Here is a 22852-nt window from a genome sequence, read left to right as displayed (position 1 = left end):
TATGGTTGTTGAATTACGTACATGGTCTAATATTTATTAACGTTTATAAAAATATTGGCAAGATGTTCTGATATTAGGATCAAATCAAATCAATATTGATTCAATCAGGAGTTAATTTACTCTTTGTAGGACTTCCAAAAATAAGAAACTATAAGTGAGTGTATGAAATCAGTACAGTCAAGAAAAAAGAACAGAAAGGAAGAAGACATGCACTTAAACCAAAAAGAAAGGGCACCCACGAAATCTAAATAACTTTCTGTTTTTATGTTTTTAAAAATTTTAATTTTTTTATTTTAAATTAATATTTTTTTAGTATTTCTAATTATTTTGATATACTAATATCAAGAATATTTTTTTAAAAATAAAAAATATTATTTTTATATATATTTTTAAATAAATAACATTTAAATAAAAAATTATTATCATCCTCGTAACTTCCAGTACTAGAAGTGTGTTGAACCAATTACAGGACATGAAAATGATAGTCTGATTCGGATGGCATGATATGTTTTGGTGCGCTCTTTTCACTGTCTCTCCTTTTCTTCTTCTCGTTACTAACGTTATCATCTCGCATACATATATATTCTACTCTATGTTGTGATACAAATGTTTGACCCAACAATATCAGGTGTTTTTTTAAAAAAATATTTGACAAGTTAATGATTAAATATATCATTTATTAAAAAAATTTAAAGGATATAACTTAACTGATCATATTCTAAATTTGTTTTCTAGAGATCACTAATTCAAGTTTCATAAACTTTATGGCCACTAAAGGTTTACATGGTCGTTAGTTTCAAGACCCGTGAGATTAGTCGAGATGCGTGCAAACTGGCCCGGACACCCACGTTAATAAAAAAAATCAATCATCAAATGATATATTTTTTTATTAAATATAACACATGTTTTTAACAACATTCATTAAATACTCTTTTTTAACGATCTTATAGCTCATCCATCACCTGTAATGTGATAAATTATAGAGATTGATAAATTCTTTTAGATGCTAGCTTTATAATTTAACATAAATTTTTTAAAAAAAGAACATTTTTTGTAATCACCAATTAACTCTTATAAAAGGTCAAACAAATATTAAAATAAAAGTACATTAATTGGAACCGACGTCGTGAAGCCACTAATACACCTTTTAAATATTTAACAATCTATTATAAAATGGGATTTTAACTTTTGAAAAATGATTGCAAGCCACTGATAAAAATATTGATTTGTGGCTTCATAGACTGATGCTTTTGTCCAAGCAGTCTTAAGATGAAAACTTGAAAACATAATTATCATCGAAACTTATGCCTCTTTGAGTTTAATTTAATCATTGTTAATGGTTACTAACATATATAATACTTGTATTCTTGGATATCTTTAACATAATTCCATGGATATACGCATATCATATTCTAATACAAATATAAATTAAAAAAAAATCATGTTTTATCGTCGTGTGTCATTTGAAAAAAAATATGTTGTCCAAATATCTTTATATTAAGTTTAAAATAAAAAAAAATAACATGATGGGAGAGGAAAAGATTCGTAGAATAAAAAGGAAAAGGAAAAAAAACCTATTGGTAAGAGAGCCGTAGAATTAAAGAAAAAAATAAACTACGAAAAGAAAAGAAAAGAAAACTCAAACTTTAAAGTTCAAAGTCCAAAGAGACACTTCAAACCCAAATAAAGCAAAAACAAAGTAGTACCAAATGAATTGTGATATTATTATTGTTAAATAATATATTTATCTTATTTTATTTATTAAGGATATATCAGTATTTTTGTCACGACCCGAATCCCGGATCCATGACCAGCACATAGGCAAGGTTCCCCTCCAAGGTTCCATACCTATGCGAACCCAAACTTACACACAAACTTATCCTAACTAAATCAGAGTTCAACGCAGCATTAATAACAAAATCAACTTCATAATATAATTGAATTGTCTTAATACAAGAGTTAATATAATTTCATAGTTTTGGAGCACTAACTAGACATAAAGGAAAATATACAAAGTACAACCAAGAGCAGGTTCTGAAGCTCCAATAAAATGACCTGCTATCAAGCTATAAGCCTGAAAAGGATAAATAATGAGATGGTGAGTTCAACAACTCAGTGAGTAGATAACGTTCAATATACACACACGAGGTAATACAGCAATGAGAAATATATATACAAGTATGGTTTTAGGTTCTTATGGAAGTGTTCTCAAATTGGCCATAACAAGAATGTCATATGGTAAAACTCGTCAGAAAATCAAAATGCAATGAGCATGAGACTCCGTACTGTGGGATGATCAGTCCACACAGGTTGGTGACTCCCCCGACCAACTAGGGTTCAGATACGATGTGCACAAAGACTAACACTACCCTGTTAGCATGGGTATTCTGACTGACATACCATAGGTTCATAATCATAATCAAACATACATATTCATATCTCAAGGCTCAACTCATGACATCAATCAAATGAGGAGCTATCAATTCAGAAGTCAATTCAGAATATATATACTGGTTCATATCAATAATTTGAATTCAACAATTGATCATGCTTATCATAACAAGGATAATAATCAACATATATATTATCAAGAAGCATGATCCAATTCATATTAACAAATCAAGTATTTATAATATTTCTCATGCATATGGAAAATTATTCACTCACCTGACTCGAAAGCAACAAAACTCAAAGTTGATATCGAAGAAAATCCTACTGACGTCCCGCCGGTAGAATATCAGGATTATCTGAATATAAAAGAGACATATTCAAGAACGACTCAAAAGAACATTTAACCTATTTAATAAACTTAACTAATGGTGTATTCCATAACCCTATATGTTTTTGAACTAACTAGTCAATTTTCTCAAAAACCCAAAATTTAACGGTTTTCCCGAAATCTAATCCATAATAAAACAACTAATAAAATTGGTAATAATTCACTAAATAACCCTTAATTATTCATCAAACTAATCTGCAAAAGCTAATATTACAGCTAGGGACTAATCTGTAATTTATCCTATTTTTAAGGGTCAAATTGCAACTTTTGTCTAATTGGAGGACCAAACTGAAATTTATCATAAATCCATGAATATACTGAAATTCTGACCATAATTAGTCCTCATTTCTGTCCAGATCATCTCATTATACTCCAAGGACCATTCTAGAATTTTACCAAATTTTTAGGGTCAAATTGGAGGACTAAATTGAAAGTGTTAAATTCTCTTATCTATACAGTAATTCTGTCCATAATTCATATGTTATTCTGTTCAGAATCTCGGAATATGCTCCAGGGACCAATTTGTAATTTTCCAAAGTTCGGGGACTAAACTGTAATTTTTCAAAATTGAGGGACCGAATTGAATTTTCGTCATCTTCAACCTCCAATCCAGAATTTTAACAGATTACCTACTGTTCTTGCCAAATTTATAACTCAACATTCACCATTTACACAATTCATAACTCAAAATCATCACAATCTTCCATAATCAACTAATTAATCAATTACCCATAACAATCAACCTTATAACATTCAATTTAATTCATCAATTAAACCCAAAACACAAATTTTCAAAACCCTAACATTTATCAAAACCAAAATTAAAAGCTCAATAATACAAATTTATACATTTAACAACCTAAATCTTACCTTTTTACTTATTTCCTCCAACTCCTTTCTATTTCCTTTCTAATTTCCCTCTTTTCTCTTCTTCTTCTTTCTCCCTTCTCCCTTCTCTCTCACGGTTTTTCACTCAAAATATTCAGATCTCTTCTTTTGTTTTTTTTTTCCTTCTATTTATATATATCATCTCTTTATACAATTACTACAATACCCCTCATTTAATTATACTTGTTGTATTTTCCTAACTCTTTATATTCAAAACATTACAATTTTTAACTTAATTTATATATAAGCTTTTTGTATTTAGATTAAAGTAAAAATAAATAATACAAATCAATTTATAAGAATTTTAATCTCTTTTTTTTATGTTAGTATTTATTTTTGTGTTAATTAAATTATTTTAACAATTATTACTGTTTAATAGCTGGGATTGTAACATTGCTCTTCAGGAGAAGACCTCTGCGTGCATTCGATAAATTGCAAAATCTTCGTCAGGCTTTATTTTTTTAATGATTTCATTACAATTTGGCTAAGTCAGAAACTATTAATTAGTTGCTAATTATTTGCTCCTGAAAAAAATATATAATGTGAATTTTTCAATAAATATACGTATATATAGTTTGCACTTTTAGCAATCAAGAAAGATTCACATTTCGATGAGGTTTTAAAATTATGCCCTTAAAAAGGGCTCTAGCTCTTGACCCCGCACGTGACCATCACCTGCAAAATTAATCATGATCGTTCAAAGATTCATTAATAGACAAGAAAAACAATCGAATGCGCTCGTTCAACCCAGTCTTTATTACAAAATAAAATAAAATGGCTCGGTTTTTGTCTGTAGCATGCGAGGATAAATATTATGAATTCAGATTATTTTGTTCTTCTATGCAATGAACAACTACCTTGGTTTCGAGAATAGAGATATCTTTTTCGTATATCAAAATATTATTTATCAATTGATATAGGTTAATTTAGTAAATTTATGTATTTTATATATAATAAAATTACTTGATCATTCTTGAAAGCTAAAAATATAAACCTTTTGTTTAGAAATTTTTAATTTTATTTGCATAATTAAAGAACAACAATATTTTTAAAAACTCAAAAAAATCAGGTTGGCCCGCGGTAAAGTACAAGCTAGCTATCTAGTCATGACTAGGCCTTGATGCATAATTGGAGATATGTGCTTTTAGGATAAATATTCATCCCACAATATTTACAGTGTACGTGCTTGTTAAGTCCAGAATTAATGAGATGCCACTCTTCAAGTATACACCTTCAAGATGCATGAAGTGCTCCAACCAAAATAAGGAAAGCAAGAATTTTGAAGTGTAATGTGTTAGGTTCAGATTTCCATAGCATGGAAGATGATCCTGTGGGCATATGATTCTTGAATTGTTAATTTTTTTTTCCAGAAAATGCCCTGAAATTAGTGGCAGAGCACATTTCACTAGGAGGAATATATATCCCACTTTAGTGAAAATTATTACACCCCATTTAACAATATCTTTGCATCCTTCGAAAGCTCTCTTCATTTTCCTCTTTTCCACAGGTTTGACGATTCAGACTGAGCATATACTTCAATATTTAAGGTTCCATACTTCGAATAATATTGTATAGGGCCGGAAAGAGGTCATATTTGTACAACGTTAGATTATAGCCACCTAGGATGTTTTCCATGTAAATGCTCTAACTTGCATCTTTCACGTGTGATTTAATGATCTCAAAGTATTTGGGTTCTTAGTCTTGTGAAGATCAAGTGTTAGAAACCACAATCTTCTGGAGTTGGGGAGAATAGAAGATTGGGAAGAAAAAAAATTAAATTTATATCTCTCTCCTATCAAATGAATTAATAATCTTACGTTGCCCGATTTCAAGATAAAAATTAATTAGTTTAGGTTGCTCTTTTTAGTAAAAATTCTATGAGAGAAAAAGAGAGGGAATTATTCATGACTTCATTTATTCTAATATAATAGATCAGAGATTCTCCAATTTGTTCTTGTATATATAATTACATCAATCCAGCATATGCTTGAAAGATCTTTCTCCAATATATGCTTACCTAGACTTTTTTTCATTTAAACTAAAAAAAAAGAGAATTATGTTACTTGCGAACCATATAAAAAAAATCTCTTATTCTAAATATTGCAGGTAACTCCCCAAGTCTTTATATTTTAAAGGTTGTATGTATCCTATAAATACATAATTAATTAAATGTATAATGTGCCTGTTACATGTTTAACTTTTAGTTAGATCTATAAATGGTTTTTTATTATAATATATATTATTCAAATTGTTAGAGAATAATATAAATTATATATTAAAATTTTATTTAATAATTTAAATTTTTGAATTGAAATAATTTTTTTACACACATATTAACAAATTTATAGCTACTATGAACCCATCATTAAATTTGTGTTTAAATTTTTTATCAAACGATTGTAAATTATGATTAAAATAAAATACAATTCCAACAACAATACCAAACAGCCACAAATGGCTACTATATACCAAGAATCATGTTGCTTGCATGGCATGTTCCCAAGTGGAGAAATATTGAGAAATGTAAATTATATATTCAGGAATAAACCATAGCGTCCACGTGTACTGGGTTAATTTTGATGACAATATTGTACTTTTGCGAATCAGAATAACCTTTTCTATAATTTTGTGACTGTCCTGGCATCCATGATTTGGATTTTTTAAAAAAATAAAAAATATAATAAATCGGTGTCAATTCAAGTCAAGATAACGATAGACCTAAATTTGAGAAAAGATTGTCCTATTTCTGGAATGTATTAATTAGGGAATAAGTTTATAATACGTACGTAAGCTCATATGTTGTTTTTCCAAAACTTGATGCTCCTAGTTGCTCTAATGAATTAATTAGGCAAAACAATACATTCTTTGTATACTCTTGATGATTATTAAAAAAGAAAAATACGCTCTCCGTATAAATTATAGGCTTTCTCAATTACTTGTTTAGTTTCAACCTCTTAAATATTATTATTATTATTTTATTTTATTTTGGCAGTCACGTTTCATCCAAAGCATCCGTCAACCATTCCATGCAAGTCACGTGTGCAGGGGTGGCGCTCCGCCTTGCCCCGAGCGGGGCCGTGGCCCTCCGTCGACGTTTTTGAAAAATCAATTCCAGCCCTTATATTGAAGAGTTATTTTTAAGGCCTTTGAAGAGTTAATTGTGATCCTTATAGTTAAGAGTTATTTTAATTAGTCCCATCCAATGGTTTGGTTATTCTACTTATGACCTTATTTGTTACCGTTTAATTCTAAATTCATCCATATATTTTTTACCTTAATTTTCACATTAACTCCTCATTTATTTTATCCTAGCTAGCTCTGCCGATGAATGTGAGTATTTGTTTTATTAAATAATTCATTAAGATAATCAAGAAAACCAGATCAAACCGTTCTATCACTTTTTGTGATATTAATTATATTTTAGAGAAATACTTTGCATCACGGATTCTTGGGATGACAGTGAGAAGCTTGAGAACTTCAATGGCAAAATCTTAATTGAGGGGATGTCTAATTAATTAAAGTCCTGGGGTTTGAGAACTTCAATGACCTCTTTTCAAATCAATGAAAAAAATCATGATCACCTAATAATTTCCTCTCTGTATGCGTAATTATGAAAATAATAATAATAAGTGAAATTGAAATTGATTTTTTTTATATTTAAAAACAAACTGCCTAAAACAATAACAGAAACTAACTTTCAATGATAATCGGTTCTTTTATTAGTTTGAATGACCAACTTAATTTTAACGTAACTTGTTCATTTGTTTTTGTGTTTTAAAAATATTTTAAAAAAAAATTAATTTTTATTTTATTTTTTTATTTTAAATTAATTTTTAATATTTTCAAATTGTTTTAATATGCTAATATTAAAAATAATTTTTTAAAAGTAAAAGAAATTTTTTTAACATAAAAAATATTTTAAAAAATAAATGTTATCATTTTATATGTTGGCAATGAAAAGCTGACACCCATCAACTTGTACCAAAACCCTTCAATCAATAAGAAACAATTATCGAACCTTTATTTAAAAAATCAAAACTCTAACAAGTAGAAAGCTAGGCTCCACAAAAGAGAATAGACTTACAAAACATTCATAGAACATAAATCTAGATACTGATTTTTAGATGGACACACAAACAAAAACAAAGGATTCGATCTAAAATTAAATTAGATCAATCAAGAGAAAAGATAAAACATAGATTTAGAAAAGTCTCAGACTTCAAAAAAACAAGAGAAGAAGGGGGAAAAGGAGAATCAAACAAAAAGAAGTGGATGTCGAGGCGTTTTTTAGAGAAAAAAGTGAGTGTTTGCTTGCAGCTTTTTAAATAACTTCTTTTATTCCCTTTCCTTATGACATATTTTTTAGAATTTCTGTAGAAAAGAGCAAGTTAAAGATAAGATTAATGATCATCTTGCACAATAATCTTATACAAAGAACTTTTCTGAAAAATATCATCCAAGTGATATCCATATTTTTAACAAATATTTTTTTTTCATTATTTCATTAGATAAATACCACATGCATTACATGCATGAATTTTATAAATGAATCTCATAAATTTAAAATTGATATAGTTTAAAAATAGATTTTGATACTATCAATTGATGATATTCTATTAAATGGTTTGGTCTGATAAATTAACTTTGGAATTTAATGATTAAGATCTAATCTATCAAAACTAGTTAATTTAGTCAACTCAGTTTAATTCAATTGACATCTCAATTATGAAATATATACAATAATTCAAAACAATATTATTTTAATTTTTTATTAAAAAAAAAGTGTTGAACTAGTTATTCAAGAATCGCCCAATAATTTAATTTAATGATTTGAATATTTTTTCAAATAAAATCTTTGTTGGAGTTTCAAAACTATTTTTCTTTTCCCTTTTCTATCATGAAACCTCATGTAGATAATGACGTTACACCATAAGAGAAATGATTTGGTCATTTCTCGCTCATCAACTAGATCATAATAGATCAAGGAATTTTTATTATTATTATTGATGTGGATGTCTAAGCTAGTTTATGCATATCTTGATTAATTTTACGGGTCTTGAAATTAACGACCGTGTAAGTCTCCAATAGTCTGAAAAAAAACTTTATACATACGTGTATATGTGTGTATGTGTATATAAATATTTCAAGAAAACCCAGTTTGTCTTCTCCTTATTGCAAGTATGATGAGATTTATTAGCACAGGCGCAATTAAATTGGACTTGCCTTTTTGTATGTATCAGCCATAATATTTTTGACCAGGCGAACGATCAGAGTCCACTCGAAATATGTTAGTGGTGATTTACCCTCTCTCCTTTTTCACTCACGCACGAAATTTGTTCCGTGTACGAATCATTGGACGTTATAATCTTGGACAGGATTCTCTGAATCAACTAAATGTTAAGAATTGCAATTATCCGGGGCAGGAAATCCTGATGCATTAGCCAGTACAAAAGCAGCAATGGCTCTGTAAAAGTGGCAATTCCCTTTTTTTATGATTATAACAAGTAATTTGAGTTCATATCCTTGTAGATAAATTTCAAAAGTTCATATCCCGTTGGATGATGGGTTACATGAATGAGAAAACCACATGCATGCAAGAGAAACGAAAAGTTATATTATTATTCTGTAAACTTAATGGCTTGCATGGTAAGCACCCATTAGAAAATCAATGATAAATTATCTTTGATGCGTGTTATGATTGTAGATAACCCTTGTCATATATGGCTTAAACTATTCATTAATCATCTTCTGTCATCCACCCACTTTCCAATGCGAAAACAACTTAATTTCCCAGGAGGTTGCATGGGCTGCTTAATTCGTTAATTTTAATCCAGAATCTTTACATATAGATTGTGTTTTGATTAAAAAAGATTAGATTTATCAATCACGGATAAGCATATCTGTAAGAATTCTGTGATGATAAACAAAGTAAAGCTCAAGGTTAATATTTTATGAATCAATTAACATATTCTTCTGAGAGCCATCTCTGATAATAAAAACCAGGCAACCTAATAGATAAGTCAGATGTTTAAGAAAGTTTGCTTTCTCTTTTGATTTTACAAGTTTGGATTTAAATACATTGAATCTGTTAAGAACTTACGTCCTTAAAATCATTTGTAAGAAATTAATAGTAATCAATATGGAAACTGATCCTAGTATTACTTTTGTCATAGAACCACGATGATGATGATGATAATGCTCTGCTGCAAAGTTACTGTCAACGTGCAATCCCAAGGAAAAGTTGCATGGTACTCCTAGCTTGCTAGCTACGACCATTCCCTGCGGCCCTACCAAGAAAAAAGAAAGAAAGAAAGAAAGAGAAGCACCGGAAAAAAGAAAGGTAGGATATCTGAAAGGATATTCCTACACAGGAAATCTTCTTGTCTCGTTGCCATAGTAGAAACTTAAAATTAATGAAGTAAAGGTGAAGGTCAACATTCCACGCTATCAAACAAATTGGGCTAAATCTTTTCTTCTCCAACAAAAGTAGAAGCAAATCTTAGCCCATATATACGAATGCAGAACTCCCATAATCATTGGAGTCCAATCATGCATATATTTTTAATCACTAAGCAGCAGCACTAGCTTATATTAGGGTAAACAACATTTTCTAAAGTCAATTTTTAAAAACGTGGGAGCAGGAAATCAAAGAGATTAAGGAAGCTGAGTTGTGACAAAATCAACTTAGTGAAAAAGATAAAAGAAAAAAAAACCGAAATCTAAATGCTTCTGGAGATTGCTAAAAGAAGTGCTCTCTGGTTTGAGTATTCAAATTCAATATTTTCAAGCAGCGCATCTTCAGATTCTCAATTATAATTCAAATACGGTAACATCTCCGAATGGCTCTGAAGAACTAAACGAGAGACAGAAAATGACCGTCATCCCAAGTGTTTAATATTTTTTTAGTATTTTTTTAATGATTTTTTATGTGTTGAAATCAAAAATGAAAAAAAATAAAACTAAAAAAATTCATTTTAATGTATTTTTAAATAAAAAATTATTTTGTATTATAATTCTTAGGATGTGTTTAGACGTTTGATGTTATCAGGTGCAGTAGTTTTTTTTAATGTATAACCCATTTAATGAACAAAACCCCACCATCAAAAGTAAATTTGTTTTTCTTGTTTTTTTATGTATGTGGGCTCTGCATAAAAAAAATTATAACACTTAACTATACTGCACTCTAAAAGCACATTCTTAGCCTGCAAGTCTAACCGTGAGCCCAATTTTCATAAAAATAACCCACCGGCCCACGAGGATCGCCCTCAATAGAGCAAAGCAACTGGCGGGCGTGAGACTTAGCCTGAAGGCCTCACAGTGAGGCCCTATGCCCTCAAGAATGGCCCATCAACCCACAAGGATCGCCCCCTGATAAAGCAGGCCCAAGTTATTCAGGAGTCACGTGTCAAATCGTTGATAGTCTTGGAAATCGGGTCATTTCACACACCTCCCTCCCAAACTCTCTAATATTGCTGTTAGCTCGGTAAAATCTTGGTACTTTTTTTCACAAGATTTGTTTATTTTTATATTTTAAAAATAATTTAAATATTATTTTTATTTTAAATTAATATTTTTAAATTATTTTAATGCACTAATATCAAAAATAATTTTAAAAATAAAAAAAAAATTATTTTAATACATTTTCAAATAAAAAATAATCGCAATCAAACTTTCAAACACGTTTTTAAAGACACTATGTGCACCGTGCAAGAGATTAGTTCTTTTTATTTTTTTATTTAAATTGACTTAAATAACTACTTAATTGACCTAATATTTCCTATGTTTCAACCCACAGTAGCTTTGGAAAAATCATTTTTAAGAAAAATGTCAGCAACCTCTTCGCTGTTCTTCCTTCTTCGTGGCTTGTATAAAAAGAAAGAGAAATCTCTGCTATTTCTTATCCTCTTGTTTATGCATTGAACCGTTACAATTTGCAACGAATGCTCTTGCACGGATGATTTCATTGGACCAATTACTAGCTCAGCAGCCATACGCCGCAGCCATCCTCTCAAGTCTCACCATGCTATGCAAATTTGAGAGGTAGCCATTGCTCAAATATCCAATAAGTGTTTGGGATTGGAGTTGTTTTTGTTTTTTTATTATATTTTACTTGAAAAAAATATTAAAAAATATTTTTATAATGTTTTTTAATAATTTTGGTTAGTTAATCTAAGAAAATTAAAAATATTTTAATATATTTTTAAACAATAATTTCAAAAAACAATTTGTATCACAGTACCAGACATACAATGAATCGGCTTATAAGTTTTTTACGACGGACATTAATTAAAGGTTGGCTACACCCAACTTGAGTTGTGGTTGTCTTTTTTTTTTATGTATATTTGTTTTTAATGTTGTGTTTATTTTTAGTGATGAGGTTCACCACTAATAGAAATAAAACATAGCAGCAAAAGCATGAGTTTATTGTTTTTGCTTTTATTTTTTTTATTTTTTTGTTATGAAGGATTGTATCCCATAATAAATACAAAATATAAAAACAAAAATAAACACACTTGGGTTTGGTTTGGTTTTTAAATTGTTTATGTATATGGCATGTTTTGAACGATGGTGTACTTGAACTTAATATGCACCATATTACAACTGAATAAATTCAATTGTAATTTAATTCAATTTGGATTTCTTTTTTTATGTACCGGTACCAAATAAGTATGAAATTTAATTCAATTTCATTGGATTGATTGAGTTGTAGAGAGGATGGAACATCAACAACCTTTTATTATGAAGTGGGCCTTATTTCTAATTGGGCCTTTCAGAAATTGATTGACCCCACCATAGTCTGTGGGGGACTATAGAATTACGGGCCTTGCGTGCACTATACGCGCTCTCCTTAGTTATATAATGGAGGCCCGTCAGGCCCACTTTTGAATTGTGAATTGAACGTTTAAATTCTCGATAGCAACTCTTGATTTTGAAATGCTCGTGAAATGAATAAAACAGTTCTCAACTCCTACTTTTGCAATGTTAGAACTGTTGTTTCAGTTTTCTTTTCTTTTACAATTTTTCATGCTTGTAATTGTTATTTTCATTTAGTCTTGTCAATTTCTTTTTGTTTTTTCTTTTATTAAGCCAATCATGTGGTATTGCTAACAGGTAAGATCCTCTCTGGGTTCTTGCCCCCTTTCTAAATGAATGCACCATGATTGAAATCAATAGTAGTGCTTACTGCCAAAACTTACAAATTATTGTGGAATACACCCTTTTGATTGTGGGTTATGTCTATCTTGGAGTATGCTTTCTACAAATGGTTTTTTTCTTGAGGTAGAGAAAAGAATGTTCAAGTGCAAAGATGATTAAAATGAAAGAGCTCTCCAACCCCTGCATATCCACTGCAGGGGCAGCTTGAAGGCTCGTGGAACATATGCATTGTAGTGAAGCCAAAAAACCTGATTTAGCCGAGTAAGAAGGAATGGTAATTGCTTATCCTGAACGGTTTGGCAGGTATGCTTTACCCAAGTTTTTGAGCTGTCATTCTCAAAGCCATTTTCCTTCAGCCTGTTTTTCCTACCATTATTGTTTTCTCTAGGTGTTCGGTGCTCGGAAGAAAGCTCATGGCTTGTTGAATGCCATCGTGGATCTCTGCCATATGTTTGAGACTTTAGGCTGCGTTATAGTAGTTTGGAGTATAAGACTAGAACTTTCACAGCCACGGTGATTTCTGCCTCAAGGTCAATCACGTCTGTATATTCAAGTACTTAATGCAATATTCCTTTAATGCAAAATCAAAGCTTGTTATCGTTATTTAATATCTTTTTATAGTTCATTTTAGCTCATGTATTTTAAAAAAATTCATTGAAAGTTATTCAAATCTTCTAGCTCTAAATCTTGTCACCGACCAACTGGAATCTCTAACGACTTTTAGTGTTACTTGGATCACATCACCCCCTTTTAGCTATCTTCAAGTTGATTCTATTCTTTTTTTCTTTTTCTTTTTCTTTTTTGTAAATGGCGACCTCCCCATTCTTTTTATAGATGGCTGTTTTTTTTTAAGCGTGCATTTTAGCTACAGTAATCATGAAACATTTTGTGTTGTGCTGGGATGACTTTAAGTTTGTTTGAGGTTTGATTGAGACTTTTTCACATCTGCGGCATTTGTCTTCCTTTGCCAGTTATGCATGCTCTCCATGGGATGCTGGCTGCTATGTTGGATTCTGGACTTTCATAAGTTTCTTTTGTGCTTTTTGACGATGTTTGCTATACTTACATCCTTCCTATTCATTTAGTTTGTCATTCATGTGATGGACAAGATGGAACATCTTTTTCCTGCTTTGAATTTTGATGTGGAAAGGAAATTTAGCAGCTGAGTTTCAACCATTGTACCCTGCCTTTTTTCTCATGCTTTTTGCCCTTCCTTATGGTTTCTTAGGGGGTGTTGCTTATGTTTTTTTCTCCATTGACATTGGATGCATATCTGCCCTTCCATGCATTTACTACTCTTGCTATATTTTGCTGTCTTAAAGTTAGCTCTTTCGTGTTCAAATTGCTGTTGTCACTAGACAAATTGGTTAAGTTTATTGGGCATCTTGAAGAATCAGGGAGGTCGGAAACAAATTATCACTGTCATTGATAGTGGATGGATGGAGAGAGAATATTCTCTTAACAATAATTATGTTTGGGGCTAGAATTGAGAAAATCAAAAGATTTAGGACTCAATTGTCGGTGAGGTAAATAGATTAGGGACTAATTTGGGGTTTCCAAAAAGGCTGTTATAAGTTCTAATTCAAGCTTGGGCAAGAAGAAACTACCAAATAATAACAGGAGAGTCGTAATACTTTGTGTGAACTACAAGACAGACAGTGAAAGCAAGTGGTTTAACGGTCTGATCAGCATTCTCTGCCTCCTTGTCGACATCGTTCTTAGGTGCGCTTTATTGCCCTTGTCTTTCTTCCCGATCTTCTTCTCCTTCTTCTTCATAGTCAGTAACTTTTTTTTTTCGATTATCGGGCTAGTGATTGTATTATATGGATGCAAGAATTTCAATTATTTTGGTTTAGAGCTTCTTTTTCCTATGAGACTCATAATGGGTATCGGCAATTAGCTTTAGATCGTTTTTTTTTTATCTGGGTTTGGACGAATAGCAATTTCAAGTTCGTCAATTTTTGTGCTACTAAATAGTAATTGAAAAGTAATTACTTTCTCTTAGTATTATGGCCTATTTATATTAAAGGGCATGTGTTTTTATGGAATTCTTATTTTTATATCTGCAGTAATTTGAGTATTACTTCTTTCTCTGAGAATGTTAGGATTTTTTGCCCAAAGGAGGTTGAGGCTCCTTATTTTTGGCGTTATTAAATCCAAAAAATTGCATATCTGAAAAATTTACTAGTACTAAGTCGGACGGTTATTTTCACTCGGAAATGTTAACGTCGGCCCACCCTTAGGAAAAGGGCGATTTAAGGATCTTTTAGTGAAACATGCTCCATTGTTTGTGTGATTTATTTACTAATAACATGTTGTTAAGGTAATTAGTTTTTTTGTCAGTACAGTCATTGTTATGTTCTATATTTACTCTTCGGTAAGAAAGATTGAATCTTTAGCTGTGAGGATGAAGATCTACTTAATATCCTCTCCGTATCGGGGAGGTTATTATTGGAGTGTTGCTACAGATTAACCTTATATTTATGCTTATAAGAAAGGATTGCTGGTCCTATGCGAGAGAATTATCTTCATCAATCGCATTGTGGCTGCTATAAAATACTTTTAAGTCAGTACAATTGTGCTTGTTTCAATTTGTGCACTTATTTTCAAATGTGATAATGTAGCAACTTAGCATAGTTGTTTTTTTTTTTTGCAAGCATGAGGCCCAAAATTATCACGTACATTAACCTACTATGAGAAAGAGTAATATTTGCTACTTGTATTTGATTTCCTGTTAAATCTGATAGACTTGTGAACGAAGTAGCAAAAGCGATCCATTTACATCTGTAATCAAACTACACTGATCGTGTATATACTTCCATTAACAGGTTGTTTGATTTGCTGCAAAGGAAGAGATGGGAGATGTACTTACAGAGCTTCCGCCCTCTTCAAGGTTCTTTCAGGAAGATCTGGACAACTTCGCAACTTCATCACCACCGCTTTCGTCTCCTTCCCTTCTGTTAACTAATCTTAAACCTGATAAGCCTCTACATCCTTCTCTGCTCATCATTGCATTATCTTCCCCTTCTCTTTATGTTTTCCACCATATATCCTCAAAGACCCTAATCGGCAGTCTCGTACTACCTGAGATCCCTTTCTCAGCAAACTTGATCGGGCCCTCTCTTGGTGATAAGTCTTGCAATATTTATGCTCTCAATGGTGCTGACAATTTAACACTCGTTGTCTCAGTACAGTGCTCTGTCAGTGCTGAGAGATCCATTGCAGTTGCTAAATTGCTTATTGGTGATCAAATAATTCCTGAGAGGGTTCTAATATTGGATTCAGTTCAGAACCAGAATTTCCGGGGTAGGCTGGCACCAGACGAGATAAATGTTTTCAAGCTGGAGACATCAGCAGAGAGGAAAGGACTGAGCGATGATGGTCGTGGAGGTTCATCCTTACTGAAAGGTTTAGACTATTTTCCTTCAGGGAGTGTACTGGATGGCTTAGCAGCTGCTCTGTTGGCAAGATGTCAGATGAGAAAAATCAGAGGAACTCTTTGTGTTTCATGGCCTCGACATGGTGTTTCTGTGGTGGCTATGGTCATGTCTCTGCTGCAGAGGAACGTGTTGCATGGCTTTGACTTGAGCTCAATTGGAGATTCCATGGATGAATCTTCAAGGTTCAGTTCAATTAAGAATTATCCTTTTGATTCTGATATGTATACATGATGCGTTTTAGGTTTATAGTGCTTCTTTAGTTCCTAGCAATACTTTACTCTTACAAGATGCAAGACACGAGCTGTAAGATTGTATGATTTCCTCCTTATATGCTCTCTTCTCTTACATTGGTTTTTTATCATTCCAATTTCAACAATGACGGAACGACTTGTATTTTTGATCTTGCACTGAAACTACATGTTGGTTTTCTGCTGGACATTTTGCTGTGGTATAGCCAGTGCATGTCGGGAATTTATTAAACCACAACTCCATAATTATACATGGACAGACTGATCATCCAGGGCGTCTCATGGTAACTTAGGCCCCGGGCATCGTTGCTAGGTGCTCTTGCTGTTCCCATGTTGTCCTATCCAAAAGTACAGCTATTCAAAATAAATCTTCGCCGGACCCGATTCAACTTTTTTTTATCAGTGCTTCCATAGTTCGCATATTGTGATCACCAATCCGTGCCAACGCAGGAAAACTAAACCATAAAAACAAAACACTCCCAGGTCGCGCTAGCTGGCTTTAGCCATTGTTGAAAACTTGAATTCACAGTTCACGGCCCAAGATGTTTCATCCTTCTATTCTATCACAAGGTCAATAACTCCGCGACAACGATGGAATTGATTTTCCTGGTTGGCTCTCTTAAAAAAGCAAGATAACATGAAGAAAGGTAGAATAGGTAGGTATTCTTGTTCTGAAAGAATGATTGAAATGGATGTTTGTGTGCTGACCTAGATGGAGTGGAAACTAACACCTCCATGTGCTAGTTTCAAAGTTATGAAAATCAAATTACCAGAATCACATCAATCATCTTAGAATAACCCCACATGTTAAAATCAGACCATCCAACCAAATAAGTCCACACCAAATAAAAATGTTCAAGTAGATTACGACAAGTTTTTAAATAATAGATGGATGGCACATTTTCTTGAGGATTTAGTCATGCACAATTGCCTTGACTTGTTCAGGAAGAGAAGGAAACAGGGATGAATATGAAGATTGTTTTGAAAGTTGAATGGGTAAATGAGGGGTAATAAGCCGTTCAGTTTTAGGTTTGTTGACTTGCCCAAATCATTCATGTAATTTGAAGGGCAAATACAGACTTTTCCAAGTCCCTTCTTTCGGTTTGTCTCGAGTATCTATTTGGTGATTTTGGTATGGGAGTACCCACCAACCAGGCCAACATTAGTTGCATCCTCTCTTGACTATAGATATCTTTATGCAAAATACTCAGAACTGCTATGCAAAAAGCAAAGTGCAAAAATCTACTTTCTTTTCACTTAAATATCTCACTCAGTCCAATCCATCTCCCCCACTCTTTCCTACTTTCATTCAAGAAAAGCAAAAGGAGCAACAATGGCGTTTCCTCTTCAAGAAATAAAGCTTCCCATATTACCATTTTCTATGTTGATTATCATCTCCATCCTCGGCAGAAGCTTGCATGCAAGCGACCCTCCTCTAACTTTAGACTACTATGCTCCCACCTGCCCCAGTGTGTTTGAGATTGTCAAGAAAGAGATGGAATGTGAAGTTATTTCTGATCCACGCAGTGCAGCTTTGATAGTTAGATTACATTTCCATGACTGTTTTGTTCAGGTTCACAACTCTCAACTTTTGGCATTATCATTGAGTTTCTGCAACTCTAATATCCTTCCCTGTATATACAATAGTACTCCAAGTTATAAATCCTATCTAGCCAACTGATAGGGTATGTTCCAATTATTGGTGCAGGGATGTGATGGTTCAGTTTTGCTAGATGACACAATCACCCTGCAAGGGGAAAAGAAAGCTTCAACAAACATAAACTCTCTAGAAGGATTTAAAATCATTGATAGAATTAAGAACAAGATCGAGTCCGAGTGCCCCGGAATAGTGTCTTGTGCAGATATTCTCACCATTGCAGCAAGAGATGCAGTCCTTCTGGTACTAAACTGTTCAGCATTACTAGCTAGTAGTAGTAGTAGAATAGATTCATACTTTTGCTAGTTTGAGAAAATTCGGTCTCTTCCTCTCCTTTTCAACCAGTTATAATATTGGCAGGTTGGTGGACCATATTGGGATGTTCCTGTTGGAAGAAAAGATTCTAAAACTGCAAGTTTCGAGCTCGCGGCATCAAATATTCCAACAGCAGATGAGGGTCTGCTATCTATCATTACCAAGTTTCTTTACCAAGGCCTTTCTGTTACTGATTTGGTAGCTCTTTCAGGTAGGATGCTCCTATGGTGGGAGGGACATTGACCCTGCATATAACTACTACTTGAAAAATCATAAGAACATTGCATTTCTAATATTTAAAATCCATTCCTGTCTGTGAAATCTGCAGGGGCGCACACTATTGGCATGGCACACTGTGCAAATTTTCGGGCGAGGATTTACGGGGACTTTGAAACAACTTCGGATAGAAGTCCAGTGTCTGAGACATATCTTAACAACTTGAAATCTATGTGCCCAGCTACAGGAGGAGGGGACAATAACATATCAGCAATGGACTATGTCACGCCTAATCTTTTCGACAACTCTTTCTATCATTTACTATTGAAAGGAGATGGCCTGCTAAACTCAGACCAAGAACTGTACTCGAGCATACTCGGACTTGAAACAAAGAATCTTGTGATAAAGTATGCCCATGATCCAATTGCTTTCTTTTACCAATTCTCAGATTCCATGGTGAAAATGGGAAACATTACAAATCCTGATAGCTTTGTCGATGGAGAAATTAGGACGAACTGCAGATTTGTGAACACATGAGCTGGCAAATTGTGGGCTCGCGGATAGTGATTTGGTTTTATGTTGTTTATTTGTTATGACAAGTGGTGGAAAACACAGATTATTTATGTAATAATATTAGCCATTGGTTAATATTAAGGCTCAATTTCTCTTCGATTTATTTTATGTAAGCTATATTATTTCTCTTTTTCTCATGCCCGGCCATTGTTTCCCTATTGAAGTGGATTCTGCAAAAGCTCATAGCCAGCAATTTAATTCATAAAACTAGTTATTATATATCTGTAATAGCACATACAAATTTTATCTGAACTTCGGATTGTGACTATATGAGAATGTATCCTTAAAACATAGCATAAAAAAAAAAAAAACAGAATATAATCTTGTCCAGACTTGAATAGAGGATCAAGAAACTCCGACGGAAAAAATATGGCTCTCGTGCAAAGCAGCATTTGGATAGAAATACACCACACGTAGGAGCCGAGTTGCCAAAAACTATTAAAATCTGGTTGTATCAAATGTTCACATAGTAAAAATCCCTGTCATATTTTGCTGCCCACATTCTTTGGTTGCCACCATGGCACCATCTCACCATGAGAGTGTTGTATTGTGAAGAAAGAAAGAAATTATCAGGCAGGTTCATTCTTCAAGGTAATGTTCAGGCTGCCAAATCCAGAGAGAATGACGTTTTGAACCCAAGCCCAGGCTATCTAAGCTCTTAGAGAATTGGACTGGGCATGTTAAAACATGAAGGCTTACTGAGTGATTGAGCTTTGAGCTGCTTCTCCTTGGAAATATATATTCCCTGATTTTACAAAAGGTTGACAGTTCGGCCATTCCCATTGGATATCCAGTCCAGCCATCCCCGATACCACTATATATGGTTCTGGTATGGTTGGGATGACTCTAGGTTTTTGGAGTTCATTCTCAATACGGCATAAGTTTGAAAGAAAAAAATATATAAGAATTATTTAGTATTATTATTAAACAAGATCTAGTGGATCAGTTTTAAATTTTCCCAATCTAATTTATTGATTTAAAATTAATTATGTAAAAATTGTTTTTGCATCACTCAATTATTTTAATGGTTTCATGACCGATGAAAAACATAATTTAGTTTAAATTTTTTTTAGATAATATATTTTTTTTAATATTAAAATGATAACATATTAAATTATTCTGAATTTCAAAACTTAATTCATTAAGCTCACGGCTGAAGCATGAACTCTGTTGAGTTTAAGATAGTAACTTTCTTATTCTCACTCTTTTATAATTATTTTTTCTACGTGGCTTATATGATTCCAGGGCTGTTTGTTTTTGCTATATGGCCGCACTTCTCAAAAGTTTTGATTTATTTTTGTTTTGAATTTTTTTTATTATTTTAATGTGATAATATCAAGAATAAATTTTAAAAAATAAAAAATATATTATTTTGATAATTTTTCAAATAAAAAATATTTTTAAAAACAATTCTTACCTCTCAATACCAAACACTACCTAATAAATTAGAATTTTTTTTTGTGGTTTTCAAAATTATGACTTAGCTATCTGATTTAAGTTGACTATTAACATTTTTAGAATGCCCACACTGCCCTTTCAAAGTGCTGTGTCGGTTTTGCCTAAGGTAGGTAAGATTATAAAAATTTACCAAAAAAAAACATCTGGAGAACAAAGAATAATCTATATTGAATAATAAATGAAAATACTGTTATGAATGAATATAAAAATACAAAACTCATTATGTGTTTTAAAAAACAAAAGCAAACTAGTTTTACTTTTTTATTTTTCTTGCGTGAACAGTCCCTTCAAGGTCTGTGACGACTTGGCACCGAGATGAAAATCTGGAAGAGAAACTCTTCGATGGTGATATTTTTCTTCTCTCTTGCAAGCTATAAATCTGTTCCCATCGTTTCCCTCGACCTTTTCTAAGATGTAAAGGGTTGATTTTTCAAATAAAAAATATTTTATAACCGTTACTGCAATCTTAAACACCACCACCGTAGTGTTTAGAAATGTAGTACTAATTGTTTTTCAAGATGTTTTTTATTTGAAAATACATGAAAATATTTTTTTTTTATTTTTAAAAAATTATTTTTGATATCATCACATCAGAATAATACAAAAAAACCAAAAATAAAATTAATTTTAAATAAAAAAAATCTAAAAAAATAAAAACACACGATTTCTACATAAAAAACAAACAGCCGCTACCTTCAAGTTTTCGAGCTAGAACGTTTTAGAATTAAAAAGCGATGAAAGGTGGAGATAATTGCAGTGAAAGAATTTTTTTATTTTTTTAAAAATATTTTTAATATTATCATATTAAAATAATACAAAAACATTAAAAATAAAATTAATTTCAAGTAAAAAAATAAAAAAAATTAAAAAAAAAATAATAAAATGCGGTTTCTACATAAAAAAACAAACAAACAGCCGCTGCCTTCAAGTCCCCGTGTGAGAACGTTTTAGATTTAAAAAGCGACCAAAGGTGGAGATATTCACAGCAAAAAAATATTTTATTTTTAAAAAAATATTTTTTAAATAATTACATTAAGATAATACAAAAATATCAAAAATAAAATTAATTTCAAATGAAAAAAAAATCAAAAACTAATAAAACGCAGTTTCTGGAAGATGAACGTTTTAGAATTAAAAAGCTACGAAATTAATTTTATTTTTTGATATTTTTATATTATCTAATGTAATGATATGAAAAATAAATTTTTAGAATTATTATAAAAAAAAATAAAAACAAACAAAAACGACCAACAGCCGCTGCCTTCAAGTACCCGTGTTAGAACGTTTTAGAATTAAAAAGCGACAAGGTGGAGATAATTGCAGCGAAAGCTCTCCCTCGACAGTTGATATCTCTTTTCTGGAAGATGAACTTAATTTTATCGGGGAAAAGCAAGCTTAAATTTTCCAGGACTCATGACAGAGCTAGAGGTCGCGTCTTCCTCCTGTGACCCAATCATGCCTTTCATGCACTCAGATACATCCAGACAGAAAACGTAATCCAGTCTAAGGATATATACCCTAATTACAAAACCAAACGAAGTATATGTCTCTGCACTAGAATGACACGTATTTCTCGTTAAAAAACCGTCTCAATCCAATAGTTTAAAATGTTAGGTAAGGTTTCAGGATATGATTATTTATATTATTCTCTAACACATCCCCTCAAGTAAAAAACCCTTTGAACTTGAAATTTACACAGGACCACATTACTTTATGCTTAATTTTTATTAAATAAATAGGGATGGTAAGATTTAAACTCGTGACCGCTTGATCATCAAGACTCTGATACCATATCAAAAAATCATTTCAACGCAGTAATTTAAATTAGTAGGTAAATTCTCAAAATATAATTATTTATATTATTTTTCAAGATGCTTAATCATATTTCACAGTGAAGATGAACAGTTTTCCTCTGCATCTACATTGATTGATTCAGAAAATATGATCATCTCAGTTAATGGTCGTCTCAGCTAGTTTTAGACAAGTATGATTATCTTTGACCGAACTCTAAAATTACAGCATCAACACATTTTTTGATATAAAATTGTAAATACCGTGCTTCATGCCTAAGAAATTTCCTCAATTTTAATATTTACGTTGTTTAGACTTTTAAGAAATATCC

The 22852-nt window shown here is 31.9% G+C and overlaps 2 protein-coding genes and 1 long non-coding RNA gene across 6 annotated transcripts; 2 read left to right on the top strand and 1 right to left on the bottom strand.

Annotated features, from left to right (window-relative positions):
* Positions 1 to 1889: 1889 nt before the first annotated feature.
* Positions 1890 to 3839, bottom strand: LOC127905691 (uncharacterized). The gene is made up of 3 exons (XR_008059986.1): positions 3650 to 3839; positions 2668 to 2747; positions 1890 to 2074 (listed from the first exon to the last, which is right to left on the bottom strand). It is a non-coding gene; the product is annotated as an uncharacterized LOC127905691 (long non-coding RNA).
* A 10562-nt stretch (positions 3840 to 14401) lies between these two features.
* On the top strand, positions 14402 to 16639 carry LOC7485930 (uncharacterized). 4 transcript variants are annotated; one of them, XM_002312321.4, is made up of 2 exons: positions 14402 to 14545; positions 15652 to 16639. In XM_002312321.4, the coding sequence occupies exon 2, from the start codon at positions 15679 to 15681 to the stop codon at positions 16492 to 16494; it is 816 nt and encodes a 271-aa protein (XP_002312357.1). In that variant the 5' UTR covers positions 14402 to 14545; positions 15652 to 15678; the 3' UTR covers positions 16495 to 16639. The 4 variants fall into 4 exon arrangements, with proteins under 4 accessions (XP_002312357.1, XP_024462241.1, XP_024462242.1 ...); XM_024606473.2 differs by having other exon boundaries at positions 14419 to 14600; XM_024606474.2 differs by lacking the exon at positions 14402 to 14545 and adding an exon at positions 14576 to 14709.
* Positions 16640 to 17385: 746 nt separating this feature from the next.
* On the top strand, positions 17386 to 19409 carry LOC7485929 (peroxidase 11). The gene is made up of 4 exons (XM_024606471.2): positions 17386 to 18084; positions 18220 to 18411; positions 18529 to 18694; positions 18812 to 19409. The coding sequence occupies exons 1-4, from the start codon at positions 17845 to 17847 to the stop codon at positions 19234 to 19236; spliced, it is 1023 nt and encodes a 340-aa protein (XP_024462239.2). The 5' UTR covers positions 17386 to 17844; the 3' UTR covers positions 19237 to 19409.
* The last annotated feature ends 3443 nt before the right edge of the window (positions 19410 to 22852 follow it).

This window comes from Populus trichocarpa, chromosome 8, assembly GCF_000002775.5.
Source record: "Populus trichocarpa isolate Nisqually-1 chromosome 8, P.trichocarpa_v4.1, whole genome shotgun sequence".
In the NCBI taxonomy this organism is placed as follows: Eukaryota; Viridiplantae; Streptophyta; class Magnoliopsida; order Malpighiales; family Salicaceae; genus Populus; species Populus trichocarpa.
This window is presented reverse-complemented; position numbering and strand designations above follow the sequence as displayed.

What these genes read in the sequence shown, in the direction of transcription:
- LOC7485930 (XM_002312321.4), top strand. Translation starts at nt 15,679, where the DNA reads ATGGGAGATGTACTTACAGAGCTTCCGCCCTCTTCAAGGTTCTTTCAG.
- LOC7485929 (XM_024606471.2), top strand. Translation starts at nt 17,845, where the DNA reads ATGGCGTTTCCTCTTCAAGAAATAAAGCTTCCCATATTACCATTTTCT. An exon ending in TCCATGACTGTTTTGTTCAG is followed by an intron (nt 18,085 to 18,219) that starts GTTCACAACTCT and finishes TTATTGGTGCAG; the next exon opens with GGATGTGATGGTTCAGTTTT. An exon ending in TGATTTGGTAGCTCTTTCAG is followed by an intron (nt 18,695 to 18,811) that starts GTAGGATGCTCC and finishes TGAAATCTGCAG; the next exon opens with GGGCGCACACTATTGGCATG.